Genomic DNA, 18222 nt, shown 5'->3' on the forward strand with positions numbered 1-18222 from the left:
TGACGATTACTCCGCTCGCTAGTTCTTCTTCAACAGATTAAGGCTGCGGTATGTTTGAAATTAAACACGATTCGAGCTTAAAACTCTAATCGAATCACTCACTAAAAAAAGTAGAGGCCATTTCTCGTACAACAAAAGCCTATCCCCGGTCATGAATGTAAATTCAAACCCATGTAGTTTACATTGGAGTCCCGAGCATCCCGACTCCCATCGTCCCCATAGCCTATGAACAGGCTTCTTCCATTAATAGTGAACCTCAACGCCCCTTGGAGACAAAATCCCAACTTCGGTTGGAGAAATAACCAACAAGTCACACCTCGAGGGTACAATAATCAATATGTTAGGCCAACGCCGGCTTTAACCAAGCTCCACTACGACAAGGACAGGGGTCGGGGTAATTTTAATAATTATAACAACCAAGTGCAACCTCGACAAGGTCAAGCACAAGGTCAAGGTAATTATAATAATTATAATGCTAATAGAGGTATCGTTCCGTCAATAATAATTATCAGAATCCACCTATAAATAATTCCGCGTGAAATAGTTCGATCCACACCACGTGACTACTACACCCACACAACCGGATCGCCTTGACACCTTCATACAAGTGAGCCAAAACTTTTCCAAACTATGGCTCAATCTAACCAAATGGCTTCTACAATCCGTTAATAATTTAACCCAACAGTTGGCTCAAGATAAAGCCCAAACCAAAGGTGTGTTGCCAAGTCACGCAAATACATAATCCTAAAACAACAAACACAGCCTTTTGAGGTAACGGATAATACTAGTAATTAATTTGAAAAAAGTAGGTGAGATAAATGCCATCACCACTCTCCGTTCAGAGTGGTTGATAACAAGGTAACTATGCCTATAGTTACCCCACCACCAAGCCCCTACACCTACTATTTTACTAGATACCAAATAGAAACCTGAAGAGCCTACCACCGTAGAGGTACCCGGTTACAACACAACCTAAGAAACGTAGAAAGCCACGGGTTAAACATCCAAATTTGATACCATAGCTAAATATAGACGAAAACCACCGTTTCCACAAAAAATTAGCCATGTTAACTAGGGATACAAATTACGAGGAGATTAGGGACGTTTTCAAGAATCTAACTATAAACCTTCCCTTCCTCGAGCTATTAAAAAAGCTACCACATCATGCTAAGTTTCTTAAGGAATTGTGTACTACTAGGCGTAAGACAAATATACCAAAAGACGCCTTTTTAACAGAACAATTCCCAACCTTATCTGAAAATAATGGAATTGTTAAGTACAAGGACCCTGGTCGTCCTACTGTACAATGCACCTTAGGAGATTCCTATACGACGACCGCGTTATTAGACCTGGGGGCTAGTGTTAACTTACTCCCATTTTATTTGTATAGACAAATAGGTCTAGACAAGATGCAACCCACTAAAATGACGTTGCAATTAGCTGATCGGTCTATTAAGTATCCTAAGGGTGTAGTCGAAAATGTGCTGTAAAAGTTCAGGATTTCTACTATCCGGCTGATTTTGTAGTCCTCGATACATAAGTCGCTAACGACTCTGTCCCGATCATTTTAGGGCGTCCTTTCCTGGCAACTGCCAATGCGCTCATTAATTGCCGTGATGGTTCAATGTCCATGTCTTTTGGCCATCTTGCTGTTGAAGTCAATGTTTTTAAAACAAGGACACAGTTACACGATTTGTCAATGGATGGAGAGGTTAGCATGATTGAGAGCTTCGCTCGAGATTATTTCAACAACACGTTCCCTGATAATCATATGCCCAAAATTCTTTCCTTTGGAAAGTCAGACTCCAACATTTTCATTCCTACACTAGTCGATACACATGTTATTGATGAGGACGGGATAGATGACTTTCTCAAAGATGTAGAGGACTACCATAGTAATGTGGATATGACCAATCTAGATGAGGAATTCGATGAGTTTTTTCGAGTAGGTGAAAATTCACCCTATCAAGAACTAACTTGCACAACATCCACCGCGATTCCCCTCCTTCCACCCTTTCAAAGGAATCTCGAGTTTGCACTCGATCCTTTTGTTTCTCCTGTGCTTCATAATTTTTTAAATCCTCCTAGCAAAACAGATACTTCAGAAGGACAAACTATTTGACACCTTCATTTTCAGAATTGAGACAGTCCCTACACACACAATGAATGAGTTCGGTGCTAAAACCACATCCTCATTGTGTACAAGCTGTCTTTCTAGAACTTATCCATATCTACCATATTCTCCACACCCATTCACTTTTCCATACTTATTTACTAGAACACCCACTCATTCAAAAATTAAAAAGAAGGTGCATGATAGGTTACACAATAGGGTAATCCGACTTCGCTTTCATTTCACTAGGTTGAGTCATAGGGAATCTTGGTGTTTGATTGTGTTTGGATATGTTTTCTGTGATATTTATTTATGGAATGATCCACAACTATTTCGGTTGTTGATATATGATCAACTTCATGTTCATACATATGTTTTAGATAAAGTCTCGAGTATCTGACTATAAACGACTCAATTTCTGTGTTTGGTGCACTTCCTTTCACTTTGATATAATGGTGAGTGCACCATTAAGGTAACCGGGCCCTCCCTATGGAGTGTGTGGCTGTAAGTACCGGATCCTAAGTCCACGGTTCACATAGTTCACGTTTTCCACTCTTGCATGTTTTTCTCGGATTTTTGAGTCATGTTTCTCTATGGTGTGAATTATGTCTTTATTGCTTATCGTTTTTCCTTCTAAAAATAAAATAAAAATAAAATAAAAAATAAAAAAATAAAAATAAACATAGTAATCTAGGAAGTCTCGGGAATCTGACTTTAAAAGACCCACTACTAAAAACAAATTTTCTAAGCTTCGTTGTAAAAATTTGTTTGGGGGGTGTGTTAAATGTTTCCGTAATAAATGTTTTATGTCCCATTAGAGTTGCTTAGGCCGTTTTATTGTATTACGATTCGGATTGACATAATCTATTAATTTAGAGTTCATTCGTTCGCATAACTTACGTCATGCACACACTTCGAGGCGTTTTCCACTATCTCGTATGTCATCCGAGTCGAATAAAGTGTTTTATGGATCATTGGATAGGAAATTCCCTCCTGATCATTTCCATATCTCATTCGCAAAAAATCGGACCCGTAACGAAGCGGCAATTTTGATTTGAAATTAGCGAAAAAATCGAAAAATCAAAATTTTCGATTTTGGGCTTGGGCTAACCAGCTAACCAACCCACGACGACCGGCCACGCCACGCCACTTACCTTCTTCAGCAAACAACAGCTCATCGTTTTTTCATCTTCCACCGCCATTAACAAGCTCCAAACCTAGAAAAATAAAAATTAAAAAGAAAATAACATAAACCCACGCCAAAAATCAAATCCTAACCCCAAATCTTCTCTAAAACCAAACCACCACAACCCCCACCGATTTAAATAACTAAAACCACCAAAATTCACAAATTTGGTGCTGCGCCGCCACCACTCCACCACCACCACATCATATTTAAACCCTCACTCCATTTCAAACACTAGATGGCTCAACAACGCCGAATTATACGAGCAGCAAGTTTTCATTTGCCGACCATTTCGCCCTCGCTTTTTACGGTGACGAATGGCTAGTAGAGACTGAATAGTCTCGGTACTTTCGACCGAAGCCTTCTACCACGAAGACTTGGTCCGACGGTTCTACAACACCGGGAGTTGGAGGGGAGTATGATTTTGTGATGGTAAGGAAGAAGAGAAGGGAGTTGACTCACGGATCGTTGGTCGAGATTCTAGGCATTCCGCTAGAATCCATCCGAGGCTACTTTACAGAGCCCCGGTTTTGACGGGTGGAGCCATTGATGGGCGCATCGTCATCAATGGGAGCTACAATACAAACTCCCATTGTGTTCGCCAGCATCCCTCGGGACCAACCGGTGGCTACATCCCAGTGGATTGGTCGGAATGTCCTAGGGAAGGACAAGGTCGGCGACATCGGTCCGACCCCTCCTCCATATTATGGGTACTCCAGAGCGTAGTACGATTTCTGTATCCCAGAGTTTTTTGAGCATGATTAGGGGGCGGAAGGTCTTTGGCACCTCTTCCGTGTTAATCACCAAGATCATCTTTGAAGATGAAAGCAACTCCGTGTCCGAGAGGATTTTACATTACCCCGCACCGTAACACGCCAGATCTATAGGGAGTGTGTCCAACAAGTTTGGAGGAGGGCTGAGGATAGAGAAGAAGAAGAAGGGATGGAGGAGCTGAGAATGAAGAGGAGGAGGATGAGGATGCCTCCGGGATGAGGAGGGCGTGACCTGCTTTGATCGCGGATGCCTTCGAGGTGTTGGTCGGCCTTGAACGCATGGCTATGCTTCATAGGGGCATCGTTCACTAAACACTATCTGCCTGAGACCTCCGGACTCGACAGGCGACTATTCATCACAACTTCGAGATCCGCACCCACGAGAGGATGAGAGATGGGAGCGGCGGGGCTGAGATGGAAGCCCAGCCAGTTTAGAGTGGATATGCTTGCACGCTTCCCCACCTCATACGCACTACGCTTCGAGGACACAAACTACGAGGGCATGAGCGTCGTCGACGAAGGACGACTGCTGCTGGACCTTCTGGAGCCCAGGAGCCACCACTAGAGATTGTGCCCTCCGCCACCAGTGGCGAGCTGTTTAGAGAGTCTGAGGATTGATAGTGGTTGTTGTTTTATTTATTTTTGTTGTGTTATTTACTTTTGTTGTTTTATTTACTTTCGTTGTTTTTATTGTAATGTAACTTTTATTTCCGTAATTTGAATTTTGTAGTGGTACTCCGAATGAAATTTTAATATAAGGGCCTATTTTCATTATGCATGGTTGTTTCATATTGACCTCACCTTCCCAACTTGTTTGGGGGTGGTTTTATCAATTCAAGCATGATTTTTGTATAACCCTCGTATTAAAATTAATTGCGGAGTCAAGGTGAAAATATGGTTGTTTAGGCAGAAATATGATCAAGTATCATTGTAGGATGAAATCTAGATTAAATAGGTACATTCTATCATAAAATCAACCTAAAAGATACTGGGTTTGAATTAGAATCCAGGTTATGAGTTGTTTCCGTTTTCGAGTTTGGAAATTTTATGATTTCCGGAAACTGCCGTAATTAGTTTTGGCAACTTTCCGATCCTTTTTAGCAACTTTAAACCTATATAAACTTGATACAAACTATTCTCACAACTCACACTACACCTAAACTCCATCACTCACCCTTCACACCCGCGATTCCCATCGTTTCGACTTCATTTTTGCAAATCGCAACTCGGGCTCGCCAGCATACTTCCCAGTAGCGGCCAGCCTACTACACTTCGACAGAAAATTTTACTCGAGGCCACCCAGCGCCATATAGAAGCGACTTCGGCTAAAACACCTGAATTCCAAAATACTAAAATACTAAGAGCTTACTTTATCCGGAATTCCAAATTACAAAGAAGCGACTTTCGCCCTAGTTGGCGCTTTCGCCACTGACTTCCGTGGACCAGAAATTTTCCAATTTTTCGCGCGTAGTATCCGGATCTTTCACAGCTATTCCAAAGCGTAATTTTGAGATGACATCTCCAACATTGATACCGGAACAGTCTTTCGAAGATTTGTTCCAAAGCACTACTTACGGTGCTTGGTTTTGCGAGGTGATCACATCGTTGGTTGGGAACCTCTTATGGTAAGACCGGGCTGAACTTTATTCTCCAAAGACTTGCATCTTATTTTTATAATAACTGCATTTTCTTTTAGAGACCGGATGGAGAACAAGTGTTCTCCATCAACATTGACGAAGAACCAATGGAAATTACCGTGTTCTTGCTAGCATTTGTTCTTGGACTTGCTATGCCCCCGAGATACAAGACCCATGGTGCTATTGGGTCGATAATATGCATGTCTACACTTATGAGTTTTTGCACGGTGGCTTATGGGGCGTGCATTTTCCAGATTGAGGACCAAGGGGACTATAACGCGTTGCCCTTGGTAGCCCGTCCATGAACATAGGAAATGTTATGTTTTGGATTATGCTAAACATTTTAGGGGAATGGCGTTTTCTTACGTGAATGGCGCCACTTGCAGCGTTTTCCTTGCTTTAGCCACGGGGGGCCCGGTTCTATGACCTTCCCGAACTTTGATGTCTAGTTTAGCACGAGCCTATACCATGCGGCATAAGTACCTTCTTATGCCCGTTCTAATTTCAATGTATTATGCTATGTTTCTTTCCTGTTTTTTGTACACGTTTCACGGATTGGATTAGGGTAGACACGGTGCGACCCACCAATAGTATTATTCGATCTTTCCGTGCAATGACTTGGCAAGGGTGGCGGATACAACCTCACCAGGTTGCACCTTACACCCCATCAGACCAAGTGGCACTTAATAGGTTAGCAACCATAGATGATAAATGGCGTGAAGCATGGCAAATTATCATAGCATGGCAGGACGCGAAGGAACCTCACTTCTTTATAGAAGTGGAGGATGACGAAGATGACGAATAACAGCGGGAGTGGAGGTAAGTTTTAGTTTCATTAGTGTCCGCGCTTATGTCCCAAGCAATTTCATTCTTTTAACCCCATAATGGGTAGAACTTCGTATAGAGTTGAGTCAGTTTTATTTCCTATATTAGTGCGTTCTAACTTTGTTTTGCGGATGTTCACTGAATTTCACGCGGCGTTTCAATGGTATTTTTACTACCCTCTTTATTTAAATGCTTTGAGGACAAAGCATGTTTTTGTTTGGGGGGCATAGAAACACGTGTAATTAAGACATCTGCTAGGATATAAATATGTATAATATGCATTTGTTTTCTAGTAAAAATTTCAAAAATTTATAAATATAAATAAATAAGTTATGCTATACACTTAGGAATATTGGTATTGTTTCTTTCTCTATGCTCTTAACAATCTAGAAGTCTCACATAGCTTTTGCATCGAGAATAATTGTTAGAAACTTAGGTTAATATGTAGGTAATAATCTTTGCATCTATCTATAAATATATTACATGAGTATCTATGATTGTTTGGCAAGAAGTTTCAAAATCTAGGCTAGAGTACTTATTTTACAAATCCTGTGAGAATATAGCCTAAAGCCTTATATGAGTGAAACAATTGAGAAATGACACAAGGGAGAAGTAAAATCCAGATAGAGAAATCACACGTCCACTTGCTTGATCACTAAACCATATCCTAAGCGAGAATTTAGGCCCTCTTTGGATCGATATAGCTAGAAATTCAAACCTATGAATTATTTTCCGCTAGTAAGCCCCTTTGAGCCTTTCATTAGCCCTTCCATAAACCACAATTCCTTTACCCTGTTACAAAAAACAAAAAAAAAAAAAAAAAAATATATATATATATATATATATATATATATATATATATATATATATATATATATATATATATAAATCAAAATCTACCCACCCAATTAAGATAAGTCTGAAAATAGAATGAGTGGAGAAAGAAGAAGAGAAAACCTGTGTAAACAAAAAAATTAGTTAGTTGCTTCCTAAAAAAAAAAAAAAAAAAAAAAAAAATAAGTTTCCATCCAAGGAAAAGAAAAAAAAAATAGAAATAAAATAAAAACTCCAAAAATAGAATAAAAGGGAGTCAAAAGCCAAAGAAAAAGAAAAAAATATGGCTAAGGATGGAAACAAAGTGTAGAAGCAAAAGTAAATAACAAGGTTTTCTCTAGTTACATAATATGAAGACTCTATTATCTCAGACTTGTCCTTTAGAATATCCATTTCCTTCCTTCTTAAACCATCTCCTAATCCCCGTAACACCTAATAAAGACCTCTAGCTCAATTAGGAATAGGTTAGTGTGATAGTAAGTGGCGGATGTGTTTGATCAACTCCGCTTCTGTGTCATTGAGATTGTAAGGTAAAGTGTGCCCACTGCATTAATCGGAGTAGCTTAAACCGGAGTGGAAAAATCGAGTGTTGTTTCTTGACTATTATTGTGAGAACCTACTTAAGGACGCTTATTCCGAAGTTCTCGAAAACAAACCCGCTAAACATTTTATAGTACTACTCATTGTGTATATGTTTATTGTAGATGATAGATTATTATGCATATATTAGCTTAGGTTTTGACTTGGTTATTCTTGTTCATAGCTAGTGAGGCGTATAGATAATTTGGAGCATGAATAAGGAAACAATAGTTTTATTTTCTTAGTCGTTGTAGTATAGATGAAGTTTGTGAGTACCTTCACTAGAAAACTCTCACGCGAGGCTATAACTTCGTCCACTAGGGAATTCCTAGTGGTTTAAGGCCTTGTTGCATATGGTCAATGCAATCGCACTCAAAAAACGAGATTAGGTAGAACTCCATTTTTTGGTCACTTATTCTAATTTCTCATCTTTGCTTGAGGACAAGCAAAATGTTTGGGGTGGTTTGATAAGAGCCCAAAACTGTAGTTTTAACCCCTTAATAATCATACTGTTAGACCAATTATGTGAATAATAAGTAAGAGTTAATACTGATTACGTGTTTTTATGCATTTCGGGCTTCAAAGTCCATTATGTGCGCGAAATGTGCCACTTTAGCGAGATAAAGGAGCAAAAGTCGTGCCAGAACTTCCGAATGCCATATCTTTGGACTCAGACCTTGGATTGAGGCCTACCTTATGTCAAAACGACCGGCTCGGAAAGAGCTTTGCAATGGTCCAAGCCTTGACCCAATCAGAGGAGCAGAAGTGGACGAAAAGTCTGTGGAAGCTAACTGTAGCTGAAGAGGCCCTTTTGGACTGAAAGAATTGGGTTTTAGGCCTGATTCTCTGGCCCAAAACATGGCTCCAAGCCCATGCAAGATTTTTGGATCTGGATGTATAAAAAACAAAAGCTTGACTTAGTGTTAATGGCAGTCAATGGCAGATAGGTTAGGTAGATAGCTTAGAATAGAAAGTAGCCATTAAAATAGCTTCTAGATCTAGATTTAATTGTTTATTTAATTAGTTTCAAATCCTTTATTAGATTAAACCTTTGGATCTTGTTCTTCATTTGATTAGATCAATAAAGTAGTATTTTTTATCAATTTCGATTTTGTCATTTCCATTTCTAGATCTAATTTCAATTCTTGTTCTTATGTTATTTTAGTCATTAATTTAGATTTCATTATTGTTTAAATTAGTAAATTTTAATGCTTATTATTATGTGTAGTTTTAATTTAAATGGAAATGATTGCGGCATGATTCAAGGCTAAAACCTCCATTAGAGGGGTTGAGAAGCCTTGATGAAAGCTTGATTCCGTTTATCGTAGAATTCGCCGTAATTTCTATTCCACGCCGAAATAATTAGTTCACCATGAGAATGGGTTTAATTGTTCACATGCTAGTTATTAATTGGTAGAAATGCCATGTGTAATTAGGGATTAGGAAGAACCGCTTTGTTCTGCGTGAGCGATTCAATTCGATTACTTACGACTTCGTCGTTAATGGATTAAGTTGAGTTAAGGTGGAATCAATCCCCCTCTAACTCCTTATATATCATAGAATCACCGTAGCATTCCCATAGTTGTCTGATAATCGATTAGTTGCATCTTGTGGGTAGTTGCACCATAGTTTAGTTGCCCCTTCGTAAAGCTCTCATTGGCTTTAAGTAGAGTATTGAGACTAGAAAACAAGCATACGGAAGGACTAAGAGTGGAACGAACTTCCTACTCCACTTAGTGCAATTTGCATCGAGAGTAGAAGATTTGATAATAGACACGAAAGTTAGTTTAGTTTACTTATGTTGTGAATTCATCGTTCATGTCGTAGGTAGACTATTCATTTCACTCTTATCAGTGTTTCCCTTGCTGAGTCGTCTGGGTGACTTCATGTAGCTAAACGGTTGTAGGGGGTTCTTTGGTGGAGGCCCCAGCGTTTTCTTTAGGTGGCTTTGATATGGTTATATACTAAAAGCATTACTTTTGTATAAACTCTAATTCTTTATATTTTGAATGAGAATCATATGTGCAAATGTTATACATATTATATATGTTATTAGTTATATGCATGTGTCTAATACTTTATGTTGTAGATGATATGGTGTGAACACACAGAAGATCATATCATCAGTACCTTATAAAGTATAAGTAATCGTTCACAACCTAGATGGATTTGGACAAACCATTGGTACGGTTATAGTATAATATGGTATTAGTCTATCTTGACTATAGGATTACACTAGTACACTTTGTGTGTATTGAACAGGACCAAGTGAGGTTGTTTCTCTTTATACTGACTATATAAAAGCACAAACGCCTTTGTTATTATGGATGCTTGTCTTCTTAATCCGGATATAATAACGGGCACTTACGTGCATTGTACATTGCTTTAAATCATCAATGAGTGAGATTCATTTGTGAATCAACAAACTCGATAGATTGGGTAATGACATTGTATGTAAGGTCTGTTGTTCATTATAGAAGGAATACGTGACCTGCAGGAAGTCGGGTTGATGATGTCCCCTTGAGGAGCTCAAAAAGATTGTCATGTAAACCCTGCAGGTGGATTTATTCCGAATGACAATGAGGTTGAGTGGTACTACTCAAGGACATAAGAAGTTGATTAATGTAGTTGTCAGTAACTTGACTTAATTAACGGACATTCGATATCTTAAACACAGGGAGATCAACGAGCATATAATATGGAGCCCATAAACGCTGACACGTAATTTGGGATTAGGGCGGTAGTGCAACAATGGCCTTTAGTGGAATAAGCCATTTGTTGACGAACTTGGGCCGTGTGTTCTGGGCGAACATGGGAAGCCCAAGCCCGTCAGGAGTCCCAACCCTAATTTCTCCTCATGGTCCCTGTTGTAGCCTATAAATAGAATCCTTTTTCTCTTGGCCAAAATCACTATTCACCCTAGATTGAAAAGAGAGGCAAGGAAATATAGATCCAAAATTGGATCTAGCTTTGTGAGAAAGAAGGGGGTTAGTAGATCGTTGCCCACACAATGTCCAATCTATTGAAAGGAATACAACAGAAGATCAAGGGGTTGATTGTTGATTCGGATTCATAAAGCTTTGATTCTCAAAGATATCAAGAAGCTAATCTAAAGGTATGATTTTCTATCCAAAATCGTGAACCCCATTAATTCCGCTCTGTGTGGGATTTCGCAGTTTGTAGAAATTTGCATTTTGAAATAACGGTTCCTACAATTGGTATCGGAGCATGTAAATTTGTTGGTAGATGTAGAACTGTTCTAACTTGGTTTTGCGGGCATCTAGACCAACTGTTATGGTCAGAATAATTTCTGAAAAGAAATGGATCGATTTTTGTTTTTATGAAAAATTGATTGGTTTTACAGCTTTTGATTATTGGTGGATGTAATTTAAATCACGGTATGTATCATGTTATTTGTTTATTATCATTGATGTAATCATATGTGAAGATCAAAAGTTCAAAAGATCAAGAAATGGATTGGTCGAGATCTGAAAAACTGAATTTTTCTCGTGGAGTGTGGGTCGCGCTCAAGCGGTTAGAAGTCGCAAAAGGAAGGAGCGCAGGTCGCGCTAAGCACCTGGAAGTGAGCACACCACCACAGCGGACGAACAAAAATGGAGCTGGTCGCTACTGATGTGCTGGAAGATGAAGCCGGCCACGCCTTATGCATGCATGCATATTTGGAGTGCGGGTTGTGCCCTTCACGACAGAAAGAGAATTTTTTTTTCTCAGTAAATCTGTTTGCTGTTCAGGGGTCTATGTGGTGATTTCGTGAGGTTTCCAGTGAAGGAAACATGTCACGATTTCTAAAAAAAATAAAAATAAAAATCGGGGCTCTGCCCCGAACCCCGCGACTTAAGCCGGACTTTGCGAAAGAAACTAAAAGAGTTCGGCGAACAGGATGGAGCAATGAATATGGGCCATAACAGTTAGGAAATTGTTTTCCATTTTATTGTTCATATTTGCTTATTCTATGTGCATGTTTTTATTTGTGGATGTTTGCTAAAAACTAAGCCCACATGAATAATAGATAACATGAACATAGACCTGACCAGTAAACAGAAAGATCCTCAGTTCTAAATAACTAAGTGGGAGCGGGAATTTAGTTTCGTATAAATCCCACGGTCTCCATTACTGGATTGTTGGTAATGTAATTATACTTGCGCGTCGGTTTTAGTGCCTTCCTCCATATCGGATGAGTTTAATTACGGATTACCAGAACAAACTTCTAAAGGACAGCTATATGAAGTTATTAATGTATGGATTCACTTCTCCATCTGAAGGGATTCATTACAAATAATGGACTAAAAAGTTGAGTAATGGTATACACTTAGATGCAAGTAATGGTATCCTCCCCATCGGAGTCATTGCTATTATTTGTAGGACCAAAGAAGGTCAGCATTTTAGTTTTGCTTCTCTAAATGGCATGTGTCCACTTTAACGAGTGGTGTGCTGTTAAGTTGACGAGAAGTAGAACTAATAGGAAAAACCTCTCTACACGAATGTAGATATGGTAAACGTCGACACTATCGTGGCTTACTATATCTTGGTGTGTAAGGTGCTAACGGGTTAATTAATTAATTTTTTAAGTTAACTCTAAAAGTATTTCCACGAATGTAGAATGGTAAACGTCCACACTATCGTGACTTACTACTTCTCGGTGTGGAGGGTACAAGTGATGGGTTGATTAATTAATTAATTTTTGTTATTAACTTAAGAAGTTTTTTTTGCCCTACATAATAGTTATTTTATGTGATTCTCAGGTTTTCAAAATGGTTACTTTCAACCCACTAGCAACTATTCTTAAGGAAAACAAACTTCTTGGCCCTAATTACATAGACTGGAAACGCAACTTGGATATTGTGTTGATTGCTGAAGAGTACAAATTTGTACTCAATGAGGAATGCCCACCTAAGCCTGACGATATTGCTGGAGAAGAGGAGAAAGCAACATATAAGAAGTGGAACAAGGCAGATGAGATGTCGCGGTGTTACATTCTGGCATCTATGTCAGGTGTGCTGCAACATCAGCATCAGGCCATGACCACGGCTTATGATATGATGCTCAATCTTAAGGAACTCTTCGGACACCAGAATAGGGCTGCTAGGCAAACTGCCATGAAAAACTTGATGACCACAACTATGACTGAAGGGACTCCTATAAGGGATCATATACTCAGGATGATGGCTTATCTGAATGAGTTGGAGATCCTTGGAGCTGATATCGATGCGGAAACGCAGGTCAATATCATTCTCATGACGCTGCCTGAAAGATTTGAACCGTTCCGCCTTAACTACAACATGAACAAAAGGTTGTATTCTTTGGCGGAACTTATGACAGAACTTCAGTCAGCTGAGAGTCTCTTTAAGCAGAGTTATGTTCAAGTTTATGCTACTGAGAAGGTTTCTACTTCTATGCCTAATGGCGGTAGGAAGAAGAATAATATTCAGAAGCATAAGAATATGGCAAAGAATGGCATGGGACCTCAAGGAGCTGTGCAAAAGCTTAAGGGCAAGTCTACAGTGCAAGCAATCAGGACACTAGAAGCCAGATTGTCCTCTTCTCAACAAAGAGAATAATGGAGGTATGTCTCATGCACTAGTCATTTAACATGTTTAGCGGTGTTATCTACCAGTACCTGGTGTGTAGATACGGAAGCCACTAACCATGTCTGCATTTCATTGCAGAGGTTCTAGGAAACCATAAAAATTAGTGCTGGAGAGATTGCCTTATCTTTGGTGATGCTACCAGAGTAGTAGCTGTTGCAGTGGGAGATATTTATTTATCTTTTGGTAGAAATAAGACTATGGTGTTAAAGAATTGTCTTTATGTGCCTAATTTTAGAAAGAACTTGATTTCAGTTTCTATGTTAATTAAGGATGGATATTCTGTTTCTTTTAAATGACAAGATCGTCATTAAGAAAAATAAACCTTTTATCTGTTCTGGTGCATTAGAAGGCAATTTATACATCATTAATCTTATTCCACCCACAGTGCATTAAATTTTACCCAAAGTAGTATTATTCTAGAAGTATTGAGAGGAGAGACATTAAACTACTTCCGTACCAATTGTACAAGAATAGGAGCCACGATGTGTCACCAATGACGTACAAGAACAAGAGGTGCTTCGTCGTAGTGGGAGGGTTGTTAGACAACCTGACAGGTAGATTGGTTTGGGAATGTCTACAGACATAACCACTGATAACCAAGATCCTGATCCCTGGACCTACAATGAAGCACTCCAAGATAGAGATGTAATATCTTGGCAAAAGGCAATGAATTCTGAGATGGAATCTATAGATTCTAATCAGATCTAGGAGCTTGTAGAGCCATCCAAAGGTGTAAAACCCATTGGATGCAAACGGGTCTATAAAATGGATGTCAAGACAGCTTTCCTTAATGGAAGTCTTAAGGAAACCATCTATATGGAGAAACCAGAAGGATTCATTGAAAAAGGTCAAGAGCATCTTGTTTTGTACAAGAAATTTGATGGAAATGTAGTGGTAATTCTTGTGCTTTATGTGGATGACATCTTACTCATTGGAAATAATGTGAAAGTGTTGTCAGACATAAGGGTATGGTTATCAAAGCAATTTGATATGAAGGACTTGGGAGAAGCAGGTCACGTCCTTGGGATCAAAATTATAAGAGATCGCAAGAAAAGGATGTTGTGCTTATCTCAGGCTACCTATATTGATACTGAGTTGACTCGTTCTAACAAGCAAAACTCTAAGAAAGGTTTCTTGCCTTTCAGGCATGGAGTTCCTTTATCAAAGGATATGTGTCCCAAGACACCAAAAGAGATAGAGGACATGAAAGCGGTTCCTTATGCTTCGGCTGTAGGAAGCTTAATGTACGCCATGCTATGCACGAGGCTAGACATCTGCTTTACCGTTGGCATGGTTAGCGATATCGAAGAACCCAGGACAAGGGCACCGGATCAAGGTAAAACATATAATGAAGTACACGAAAAGGACTAAGGATTATATGTTAGTATACCATGCAGATAGTTTGGTTCCCTTAGGGTATACAGTCCACACTATCGTAAACTCCAAAAGTATTTCCACAAATGTAGAATGGTAAACGTCCACACTATCGTGGCTTACTACTTCTCGGTGTGGAGGGTGCTGAAAGGTCAGATAGGGACAAGAGTAAGTCTACCTCAGGTTGTGTGTTTACCTTGTGAGGTGGAGCCATAGTATGGAGGAGTGTCAATCATAAATGCTTGTTTGACTCCACCATGGAAGCTGAATATGTGGCAGCCACTGAGGCAGCCAAAGAATCAGTTTTGGGTCCGGAACTTGTTGTAAGCAAGTAAACGCATTGAGCGCACGTACCACCTTGAAAAGAGGAGATGTTTATGTTACCAAGATAACCTAGCTGACCCCTTGACAGGCATGTTGAGGGGATGGGAATCAGATGCTTGGCAACATAGCTTTAAGTATAAGTGGGAGATTTGTTAGTAGTATACTAAAAAGCAATGATTTGAGTATAAGTGGGAGATTGATAGGGTTATATACTAAAAGCATTACTTTTGGATTAACTCTAATTATTTATATTTTAAATGAGAATCATATGGACAAATGTTATGCATATTATATATGTTATTAGTTATATGTATGTGTCTAATACTTTATGTTGTAGATAATATGGTGTGAACACACAAAAGATTATATCATCAGTACCTTATAAAGTATAAGTAATCGTTCACAACCTAGATGGATTTGGACAAACCATTGGTACGGTTGTAGTATAATATGGTATTAATCTATCTTGACTATAGGATTACACTAGTACACTTTATGTATATTGAACAAGGCCAAGTGAGGTTGTTTCTCTTTATACTGACTATATAAGGAAACAAACGCTTATGTTATTATGGATGTTTGTCCTCTTAATCTGGATATAATAACGGGCACTTACGTGCATTGTACATTGCTTTAAATCATCAATGAGTGAGATTCATTTGTGAATCAACAAACTCGATGGATTGGGTAATGACATTGTATGTAAGGTGTGCTGTTTGATTATAGAAGGAATCTGTGACCCACGGAAGTCGGGTTGATGATGTCCCCTTGAGGAGCTCAAAAAGATTGTCATGTAAACCCTGCAGGTGGATTTATTCCGACATGACAATAAGGTTGAGTGGTACTATTCAAAGACATAAGAAGTTGATTAATGTAGTTGTCAGTAACTTGAATTAATCAACAAACATTCGATATCTTAAACACGGGAGATCAACGAGCATATAATATGGAGCCCATAAACGCTGACACGTAATTTAGGATTAGGGCGGTAGTGCAACAATGGCCTTTAGTGGAATAAGCCATTTGTTGACGGACTTGGGACGTGTGTTCTGGGCGAACATGGGAAGCCCAAGCCCGTCAGGAGGCCCAACCCTAATTTCTCCCCATGGTCCCTGTTGTAGCCTATAAATAGAATCCTTTTTCTCTTGGCCGAAATCACTATTCACTCTGGATTGAAAAGAGAGGCAAGGAAAGATAGATCCAAAATTGGATCTAGCTTTGTGAGAAAGAAGGGGTTTGGTAGATCGTTGCCCACACAACGTCCAATCTATTGATAGGAATACAATAGAAGATCAAGGGGTTGATTGTTGATTCGGATTCATAAAGCTTGGATTCTCAAAGATATCAAGAAGCTGATCTAAAGGTATGATTTTCTATCCAAAATCGTGAACCCCATTAATTCCGCTGCGCGTGGGTTTTCGCAGTTTGTAGAAATTTGCATTCTAAAATAACGGTTCCTATAGGCTTCACCTCTGGGGCACTTCTTTTTGCTGAGCCCCCAACGTTCTCCTTGGCCAGATCGCTAGATGTAGATTTGGCAATGGTTTGGACTTCAGCGATGAAGTCTTCTGCCAATTTTGTTTTGGCGATCTCTCCTTTGTTTTTTACTGAAGCCCCAACGGACTTGCTGACTGAGAGGATCTGGTTGCAGTTGTAAGCATCGAGTTGGTTGCTTCGTAGCTCCATCATGCCTTTGGGGCTAGGGAAACGCAACACCGGATGGAGTGTGGAAGGCACGGCTTGCACCTTGTGGATCTAACGGCGCCTTAAAATAGCAATATAAGACGAGTTGACATCCAGGACGCTGAAGCACGTGTTAATGCTCACTTTGTCTTCGTTTGATGCCACTGAGACGGGTAGAATGATGTCTCCGATGGGGTCAGCATGAGATCCATTGAAGCCATACAGAGGGGCTATTGGATCTATCAAGACTGATCTGGGCATGTTCATCTCCTTGATGGTTTGGTAGAAGAGGATGTCGCACGAACTGCCAGGGTTGATGAGGACGTGTTTGACCGTCCAGTCGCTGATCTTGACATGGACGACCAGAGTGTCATTGTGAGGGAGACATACCTTGTTGAGGTCAACCTCAGTGAAGGTGATGTCACCTGAGCTGCGGCTGGCTGTTCGTGGAACAGGAGCCACTTGGGAGGAGAATCGGTAGACCTTTTGCAGAGCGCCTACTCTTCTCCGCTTCTCCCTAGTGGGCGGGACAAAATCGTCTTGGAAGGTGATCATGTTGATCGTTCTGTGATTTTCTCTGTCGGATGAGTGCTGGCGGCGTTCATGGCGAGATCGCTCGTTAAAACGTCCTCGAGCGTGTGAGCGGTCTCTTTGGTGGTGGCGAGGGGGAGATCGGCTCTGTTCTCGGCAAGCCATAAGCTTGTGGCGTAGGTCGCCGTCGGGAGTATCAGTATAGTGTTTGATATGCCCTACCTCGATGAGGTCTTGAAGGTAGTGCTTGAGCATTCTGCAGTTGTTTGTCTCATGACACTTTACTTTATGGAAAGTACAGTACGGCTTTCCTGGTGTATTGTCTAGCCTTTTTACCGCAGGTCGGTAATAGGCTGCATTTTTTATCTTCTCCAAGACGTAACTTAGAGATCTTGTGAGGGCAGTGAATTGGCGTTGCGGCTGCGTCTTGTTCCCAGACTTCTGTCTTTCCTGTCTGGGTCGCGTTTTGGAGGGTGGTTCAGCGTCTGTGATTGCTGCGACTTCCTCCATTTGGATGTTGTCTTTCACTAGTGACTCCTGTAACTTGATGTGCTTGTCCACTTCGTTATACAGGTCTTCCAATTTTTCAAGACGCTCCTTCATAAGCGTCCTGTATAACCAGGTGCGTTTGTTGATAGCCCTAGTGAAGGCTAACGTAGTGAAAGACTTTTGGATGTTGCTATCCACGGACAGTAGTTCGGTTTTGAACCGTCCTAACACTACAACAGAAAGGCTCATTTGCAACGCCATACCT

The 18222-nt window shown here is 40.0% G+C and overlaps 1 protein-coding gene across 1 annotated transcript; it reads right to left on the reverse strand.

Annotated features, from left to right (window-relative positions):
- Positions 1–17009: 17009 nt before the first annotated feature.
- LOC147498804 (uncharacterized) lies at positions 17010–18218 on the reverse strand. The gene has a single exon (XM_086563344.1). It carries the CDS (start codon positions 18216–18218, stop codon positions 17010–17012), a length of 1209 nt encoding a protein of 402 aa, XP_086419470.1.
- Positions 18219–18222: the final 4 nt, after the last annotated feature.

Source organism: Coptis chinensis, chromosome 5 (assembly GCF_015680905.1).
Source record: "Coptis chinensis isolate HL-2020 chromosome 5, ASM1568090v1, whole genome shotgun sequence".
Lineage (NCBI taxonomy): Eukaryota > Viridiplantae > Streptophyta > Magnoliopsida > Ranunculales > Ranunculaceae > Coptis > Coptis chinensis.

Coding starts and splice junctions, on each gene's coding strand:
- LOC147498804 (XM_086563344.1), bottom strand. CDS start 18,218: ATGGCGTTGCAAATGAGCCTTTCTGTTGTAGTGTTAGGACGGTTCAAA.